Here is a 9,091-nt window from a genome sequence, read left to right as displayed (position 1 = left end):
AGTCACAGCATTGAGTCATGCATTTAATTAAATCTTGCTTCCTCAATTAACTTTGCTCGTCAGAAGGCAACTGGGAAGGTCTCAGGTCAGGATCTTGTGACTGAGACTGTAACCATCATGAGTGAGTTGGCTGCCAAGCACCCAGCTTGTGATCACATGACTACGGAGGTCATACGGTTGTAACTTTAAGGATGGATCATACGTCGCTTTTTCTAGGAGGGATGTAAGTTTAAACCATTATCAAATGAATGGTTATAAGTAGAGGGCTACCTGTAGATGCTGCTTTGTCTTCAAATATACACACTACACTACAGTGGACAGACTAACTAGTAGGATGCCTAATGGCCTTCTGCGTGCTAAATTCAAGATTTACCGACAATCGGAACAGAGCTGGAAGATACTTGGAGGTCTTCTAGTCCAGCCCTCTGCTCAAGCAGGAGACCCTAGCCTAGACCATTTCAGACAAGTGACTGTCCAGTCTCTTTTTTAAAAACCTCCAGTGATGGAAGCACCCACAACTTCTGAAGTCATGCCACTGGTTTATAGTCCACAATATTTTTCTATAACAGGCCGTGCCCAAACAAGCTGCACTCATTTACAAAAACTTAAGACAGTAGTTGCTTTTCAGTACTAAATAAATCTGCAGCAACTCAAAAGACATTGCACTGCAGTTGATAACTATCAAAAATACTACAGGTCTTCAGCCTTTGTAGTATGGCATGGTCAGGCCTGCATGGAATTGTATTACAACTGCACACAAAAGGATGTGGTAGCAGTATGTCTCACTTCTGTATTGTAAAACCCTGGAAATGGAAGGCTGAGGTCACTCCGTTGAACATCCCTAATGATGTTTTTCTGGTGATCATCATCTACCTGTGATCCCAACATACTGTTCATGTCTAACACTTAGGAACATGAGGACAGGCCTTGATATGCTTTCCAAGTGCTACTGCATCTGTCTCTTAGAGAGTCAGAATTTTACTTCCCTTGAAAAGCACAGCTTATTTGCAGTGGCATATTTCATATTTTAAGTTTCCTGTAGTTATGCCCTTTTAACAACAGCAGAGTATTTTTGTACTGCACTCAGGATGGCTAAGTTATTCTGGAAAGTTTCCTTTGAAACTCAGAAGAGCAAAATTAAAGGTAGAATTGAAACACTGGTTCAAGTATCAGTCATGTATTACTCAAGTAGAGTAAACAAACTGAAGAAAGGAATTGTTTATCTGATGGATGGATGATATACATTTGAATTCCATCTAATCCTCAGAGTCTGGATAGTTCACTTCAAAAAAATCCCCATGAAAATAACACTCATTTTTAATACTCCTAAAGTTTTTATTTTTTTATTTCATTGTTTAGCCCCTTAGAACTGTATTATACGAAGAATTATGGTCTTCATTCATAGTATGCCCTCAAAATAATAAACACAACTACAGTATAAAATTGTCAGAATGGTGTAACAAAAAAAAATGTATAGAATGTGCATCTTCTGAATTCAGACCTTGTTAACTGTTGCTTGTTCCATCCCAAACAAGCATTATTTGGGCTTGCTACTGCTTGTCAATCACTGGGGTAGCGTTTTGCTGCTCCTATCCGAGGAGGAGGGGCACCATTTTGCCTGCTCCGTGGGCTGCTGGGTGCTGCCAACCATGGCTATTTGCTGCCCAGACTGCTTACCTTTGCAGTACTTGCTAACTGCGCTCTGCAAAACCCCCGTTGGGCTGCCTGTGTGCATTCATGGTCTTAAGTTTTCCAGCAAATACACTAAATCCATGCTTAGAAAACAGCCTCCAGTTCACTCCTCTGGAAGTAACCCTTCTGCACTGAGGAGGCAGAAGGTTGACGCCATCATGCCGCACCATATATTTCACCCAGCGTCCAGCCCTTGTGATTTTCCTATAGATCAAAAGCTTCCCTCCCCTCCGCCCTTCAGCAAACGGAAGCAGAGACCTGTGGGGGGGCAGACTGGTACAATACACATAGCTTCAGCTAGTTTTATAAACACAGATGTGTAAAACTGGAGAAAATATATATTTTTATATGTGTGTGTGTGTGTGTATATGTATATGTGCATATATGTATATATACTGAGGTTTTCGTGGGTATTTGTATGTGGATCTTTGGTTATTCGGGTTTTCTCCCACGTAAAATTGGAAGTATATTGGCAACGTTCCGACGAAATCTCATTCGTCATCTTCAGGCTTGTGCTTCTCGGAGTAATGTGAGCTGGCAGCTGCTTCTTCCTTTTAACTGCTAGTGGGGGTGTGACTTGATTGGGTGGGGGCTTGGCTGTGTTCTGATTGGCTGGGGGTGTGTTCTGTTCAGGTGGGGGCTTGGTTGTGCTCAGGTTAGTCTTAGTTGCCAGGGGATTTGAGCTGGTGAGCTGTGATCCTGTTGTTTGGCTTCGCATTCGTGGTCGTGCCACATCTTCATGGTGGGCGTCGGTTCGCTTCATGTATGGGTCAGAGGGGTTTGAAGCGGGTAGTGATGCAGCTGCGGTACAGCTTCTGGTCGTGTCTGATCTGTGTGGGTGTGAGTCTGCTTTCTACGTGGAAGTGTGGTGGTAGCATCTTGTGTGGCCCTCGTGGGTGTGGGTCTGGTGTCATTCTTCATGTTAGGTACTCGTTTGTTAATGAGGGCGGGTTTCCAAATAGCTGGTAGGTGGGAGGCATCTCGTTTATTCATGCTGTGTGGGCGTTTTTCTGTCTCTATGGCTTCTCTGATTATTCTGTTGTTGCAGTGTTAGGTTTTGGTGATAATTCTGGCATTTTTAAAACCAATCTCATATCCTGTAGCTTTGAGGTGCTGGACCAGGGAAGAGGTCGGTTCTTCTTTTTTGATTCTTCTTGTGTTCTTCAATGCGTGCACTTATTCTTCTGTTGGTTTGTCCGATGTATGTGGTGGGGCAGGCGGTGCAAGGGATTTCGTATACTCCTTGGTTTTCTAACTCAATTTTGTCTTTAGGGTTTCTTAGGATGGTGGATATTTTTCTCTTTGTGCAGAATGTTGTCTTAATGTTGTGTTTTTGGAGGATCTTGCTGATTTTGTCTGTAGTGCCTTTTATATATGGGAGGAGGGCTTTGCTGTTCTCTTGTTCTCTGTCTTGGATTTTGGTTGGGGTTTCTTTTTGGATTAGGTGGGTAATCTTCTTTCTTTGGAATCCATTGGCTGTTAGTACGTTAGTGAGAGTGTGTAGTTCGGTTTTTAGGTGTTATTCATCGGCTAAGCATTTTGTTCTGGAGATGAGTGTCTCGGCTACGGAATTGATCTGCTGGGTGGTGGTGTGAGAGTGCGTGTAGATAGAAGTTTGTATGTGTTTTCTTCTGGTAGATGGTGTGTCCTAGGGAGCCATTGGATTTTTTGTATACTAAGACATCTAGGAAGGGAAGTTGATTGTTAGCTTCTGTTTCCATGGCGAATTGTATTTTGGGGTGTAGGCTGTTGAGGTGTGTGAGGAAGTTGTTCAGTTTTTCTTTCCCGTGTGGCCAGATTATGAAGGTGTCATCTACGTATCTGAGCCAGAGTTTGTGATCATATTTTTCTAGAGCTTGTGTTTCAAAGTGTTCCATGTAGAGGTTTGCGATGACAGGTGAGAGGGGTGATGCCATGGGTGCTCCTTCTATTTGTTTGTATTTTTGTCCGTTGTAAGTGAAGTATGTATTGGATAGGCAGTGGTTGGTCAGATCTAGGATGTGCTTGCGGGGGTTGTATTTGTTTTGGATGGCTGTCAAGGGTGAAGAGGGATATGACATCGAAGCTCACTAGTAGGTCACTGGGCTGTAAGTTCTGTTTCTTTATGATCTCAATGAACTGGAATGAGTTTCTTACGTGTGAGTTGATCGAAGATGACGAATGAGACTTCGTTGAAACATCGCCTAAATACTTCCAATTTTATGCGGGAGAAAACCCAAATAACCAAAGATCCATATAAAAATATATATAAATATAAATTAAATATAAAAAATGGAGAAAAGGTGCTGGTCCTTGCCCGTGAGAGGCACTCCTTGACTAAGCATTTCAGGGGTGATGTAATTCAGTCCATCTCGTTCTCTTCATCTTCACCCTGGAATCGCTCCACTCCCACAAACACAGCTCTGGACCGACTTCCGGATGGCTTCTCTCTCGGCTGGTAAACCAGGAGAAAGGAATTTGCAAGGCACACTCATCTGAGATGTCAGTAAAGGCCTCGCCGTCTTCCAGGGACCCATAATGGCAATGGAATGTCTCTCTAGTTGTGTTTCCCAATCCTGAGCAACTTCAAATCTTGTGAATTACAATTCCCGGAATTCCCTAGCCACTCAAGCATTCTGCTGGCTGAGGAACTCTGGGAGTTTAAAACTTTGAAAGTTGAGGAATACTCCTATAGCATTCCTTCCCCCCACCTTGGACTGCAGCGCCCAGAATTCCCCGCCCAACGGATGTCTTCCTCGATTGTCTAACCCTGTTGGTCAAGCACCTGGAGCAACAAATCGAACAGCGGCCACTCCCCTATTGCTTTGGCTATTCCTACAAAATCCACATTTAACTTTTGGAGCATGAGGAATCAGAAATTAAAAGAAACAAGTTCAGGTTTCCAGGAATCTGGCATTCCACATAGGTTTTCAATACTCCCACTGCGAGATAGTGACACACAGGGGATTTGACTTTTTTAAAAAAATTAATAAACTGCCTGTTTGGACAAAGTGGCCAAAAAAACCAGGGTGGGGGAGAGGAAAAAGGCCAATGGAGCCCCAGTGCTTAGATAATAGAGCAAGGGTCTTCAAACGTGGCAAGTTTAAGATTTGTGGACTTTTGACTCCAGAATTCCTGAGCTAACATGACTGGAGGAGGAATTCTGGGAGTTGAAGTCCACAAGTCTTAAAGCTGTCAAGTCTGAAGACGCCAGCATAAGACTTTTCCAACATGGAATCCCCCGATGTCTTAGACCAGGGCTCTCCAAACTTGGCAATTTTAAGGCTTGTGGACTTCATCTATGGTGGGCTGAGGAATTCTGGGAATTGAAGTCCACAAGTCTTAAAGTTGCCAAGTTTGAGGACCCATGAATTAGATAGTTAGTAACCAGTGCTTGGTAATGTTAGATTCAATCTCTTTTTTACAAGGCATTCTGATCTGACTAGGACAGTGTTTCTCAAACTTGGCAATTGGAGGATGTGCAGACTTCACCTCCCAGAATCCCACTGCCAACCTAACTGGCAGGGGAATTCTGGGAATTGAAGTCTGCATATCTTTAGGTTGCAAGGTTGAAAAACACTAGACCTACAAACGTTTGTCTTCCTATTACAGGAATCTCTAATTCCTGGGTTGGAGGCTGCAATTCAGTTAAAAAAAAAGCAACCACCACAGATAATGCAGCTATAAAGAACTGATTTATCAAGCTACGGCCTGCCACTGCCTCCTTCCTCATTTTTATTTTATTTGAAAGCTTGGAGTTCTTACTTGGGATTCAGAGAGATTTTTAGAAATGGAGGTTTAAGTTGTGGGCACTCCATCCCGGGAGGTTTTTGAGAAGAGATTGGACAGCCATTTATCCAAATGGTAAAGGGTCTCCTGTTCCAATGGTTGGATTAGAAGATCTCTAAGGTCCCTTCCAACTCTGTTATCCTGTTCTAAGTTAGCGGTGTTCTGACCCAACCAGGTTCCCAAAGAACAAACACAGAAAAAGGCAGCAGCCCCCACCTTTTAAGCTTTAATAACGAATTCTGTTCTGAAGGCTGCTTTCCACTAATTAGCTCAGACAAGAAAGAGCCTTGCCAAGTTGTTTGTCAAGGTTGCCAAAAACCCAGATATAAGAACTAATTTACAAAATTCTCCAAACACAAACTAAGATGTCCACCAGTTGAGCTTCAGAGCTTCTTTGCTGTCTGCAAAGAACACTTTTCCAAACCTGGCTTTTATCCTCTTGAGGGAGGGGCCATTACCTTGCAGCCTTACTCCCAAGTCGCCTGTGCTGCTGTAATTCTTTTCTCCGAGTAATCCTTCGTGCACATGCACTTGGCACAGGCTCCTTGGGAACCTCCTCGTCACTGTTGCAATCTCTGAAGGCATCAGTCTGCTCCCTGATGGTCCTGGCCCCTCATCAGAGTCCTCGCTCTCCTCAGCCATCTGCACCTGCTGCCGGCTAACCACAAGAAGTGGCTGCGCTTTGCTCAGGGACATGCCAACATTCCAGATTATGATTAATTACCTTCACTGGTACAGTTCCACAGCAGTAGCTGGTCCCTGCTGTACTGAAAGGAATGTCTGACACGACCGTATTGTTGCTAGAAGCAGAGAAGGAAGACATTAGGATTCTGCAGGCAAAGAAATACTTGCAGCCTAAATATTCAGAGTAATGGATTTTTAAACCACTATAAGACATTCTCGTTGCCCATTTTTAACAGATAAGCAAGAAATGAATACTATATTAAAGCTCTTGATGTAGCCTTTACAATTTGTGCACGCTTCAAGATTAGGTTACAATCCAGACAACCACTAGAGGGCACTAAAACAACACCATCTGCTGTCGTTTGGTGACTGAAATACTGTATTTACCATTTATGAAATCCAGAAATCAGTTTATAATATTCAAAGTGCATATTTGAGCACAGAAATAACATGCACATAACATTTTTTAAAAAGCTAGTGCTTTTTCTCAAAAGTGGGATCGTTTATTTTCAGATCAATCAAGTGTTAATCCACCGGTTAGGAAAGAAATTGACTGGGTTGTTGCCTAAGCTATGTTTAACTGTTATGCAATACTGCTGCAAGAGAAAATAAATCTTCTGAACTGCTTCTAGCAGGATTTCTGGATGGACCCAAACTACACAATTGGTGCCAATGAAAAATCTCTTGATATTGATTTAATATCCCAATCCTTTTGAATTGCCTCACAAAAATGGAATTAGACTGATGGCTACATCTAAGGAAGTAATGTTGGAAAACTGTTATCCTCCCCCCCCAATTACTTGTGTCCTTTTGAATTTTTTTCCCTCCTGTTCAATTATGTCTGATTCCCAAAAAAAACATGCCCTATTAAAATACAGACTCTTGCAAGAGAAAGCTTACCTCCAACATGAAGTGTGTTAAAAGAGCAGGGGCAATGTTGGCTCCTATTTTCTAACTGAGTAATAAAAGGAAGGGACGACCACAGAAGCCGATAAAAATCTTTCCGGCAACAGAAAAGAGCCACTCTTGTGTAGGCATTCAGGTATTTTACTGAAGAGAGAAACCAGAGACTCTCATGAAGGGAAATGGTAGGAAGAGCAGCATGCAGAAATTCCCCTCCCTTCAGGAAAACAAGTGTGGCTTCCTTTAGTTTAGTCTCCAACCTTGGCAACTTTAAGCCTGGCGGACTTCAACTCCCAGAATTCCCCAGCCAGCATTGCCAAACCTTCATCAAAAATGACCCATAGCAAACAATGGATTTGCTCAATGACCGTGGATTCACTTAGCAACCATGGTGATTTGCTTAACAACTGTTGCAAAATAATAAAATTAGGTCAGTGACATGACTTGTTTTATGATCATCACAACTTATGACTGTAATGTTCTGACCAAACATGGCAAATCCTCTGTAGTTAAATAAATGTTCCCTTTATTAGGAACACCAGCAGCCCTGGCAAAAATATATATATCTTTCTCTCACAGCAGGCTAAGTCTGTCTGGCAGGGAGATGAATAATTGTCTGCCACATCTATTCATCTCGGCCCCCTGCCTTTTATCCCCAGAGCTAGGGTGGGGCTTTGCTAGCAGCAGTGGCTCTTCCATCCCAAGGACCGGCCCATAGATTTCCACTGTTCTCCTCTGCCTTCTGCACATCAAGCACTGGACCCAGCTGTTCCTCCTCTTCCTCATCAGCCACCTCCAGACCTGGGGGCTGTGGACTCTCCATCTGAGGGCTGACGGAAAGCCCAGTTTCTGCCTCTCTCTCTCTGCCAGCTCCATTCCCTCTTCCCCCTTGGAGGTCTCAAATTGCCTTGATGCTGCCCCTGACTCCCACTCCTCCTCATCTGGTGGAGGGGCCGGCGTTCGACAGGCCACAACAAACATGCAGGCTCCATCACGGCCATTAGTCAAGGACTACCTAGTGCTTTGTGCACTAGCAAAACCCAGGAAACTATACCTGAAAAAGCATTAGAGCAACAAGCGGCTCCAAAGTCTCCATGCATTCTTGCAACCGCATTCTTCACTGCATTGTGCACGATGCGCTCCTCAATGAACTGTGGACAGCGAGGGTCTTCAGAGATAATCTCGCAGAGGAAGTACCTGGAAAAGCAGAGAAGAAGATCAAAGAAAGGACTCTTAGAGCTACCCATAGTGCACTGCCAGCGTTATACAGCTGGGCAGAATGCTTTCATAACTTCCAGCTATGGGCGCTCCATCACTGGAGGTTTTTAAGAGTCTAGGCAGTCACTTATCTGAAATATTACAGGTTCTCCTGCTTGAGCAGGGGGCTGGACTAGAAGACCTCTAAGGTCCCTTCCAGGCCTACGATTCTGTTATAACCAGTTCTGGGCTTGCCTCCAGAAACCTCACGGAGGTTTTTAAGAAGAGATTGGCCAACCATTTGCCTGAAATGATATAGGTATATAGGGCCTCCTGCTTGAGCAGAGGGCTGGACTAGAGGATCTCCAAGGTCCCTTCCAGCTCTATTCTATTCATTCGCACCACGTGCTTGGCCCGCGTTTCCATGCGTCATTGGGAAGGCAGCGGCTGCCTCGGCCGAACGAGGGCTCCCAGCGCCGCCGCCGCCGCCGCGCTCTCCGAGCTCCCGCGCTCACCCTTCCCTGCCGCCCGCCGAAGCCTCACCGGTTCCTAAACCGAACCATAGCGCGACTCGGTCTGGAAGAAGAGTCGGTACGCTCTAGCCCGCCGCGTCTCTATCGCGGAAGCGCCCTCGCCCACAGAGATAAGAAGAGAGAGAGAGAGAGGGAGAGAGAGAGAGAGAGAGAGAGAAGATTCTCCTTCCCATTGGCCCGCATCTGACGTCACGTGCAGATGTTTTTGCACCCTCTCCTTCTCTATCGCCTTTGGAAAGTTCTTTTTTTTTTTCCTCCAGCGAACCAATCAGCGGCTGTCATGCGTCCTCCCTTCCTTTTCCCCTCCCACAAAT

At 44.5% G+C, this 9,091-nt stretch overlaps 1 protein-coding gene across 1 annotated transcript; it reads right to left on the bottom strand.

Annotated features, from left to right (window-relative positions):
- Positions 1–1,329: 1,329 nt before the first annotated feature.
- On the bottom strand, positions 1,330–8,968 carry POP5 (POP5 ribonuclease P/MRP subunit). The gene is given in 7 exon segments (XM_026717116.2): positions 1,330–4,088; positions 4,090–4,126; positions 6,185–6,231; positions 6,233–6,260; positions 7,045–7,194; positions 8,102–8,244; positions 8,788–8,968. Coding segments are annotated over 7 exon segments (480 nt in total). The 5' UTR covers positions 8,808–8,968; the 3' UTR covers positions 1,330–4,033.
- Between the last annotated feature and the right edge of the window lie 123 nt (positions 8,969–9,091).

The sequence above is a fragment of the Pseudonaja textilis genome, chromosome 15 (assembly GCF_049901715.1).
Source record: "Pseudonaja textilis isolate UNSWEBS1 chromosome 15, rPseTex1.2, whole genome shotgun sequence".
NCBI classification, from domain to species: domain Eukaryota; kingdom Metazoa; phylum Chordata; class Lepidosauria; order Squamata; family Elapidae; genus Pseudonaja; species Pseudonaja textilis.
This window is presented reverse-complemented; position numbering and strand designations above follow the sequence as displayed.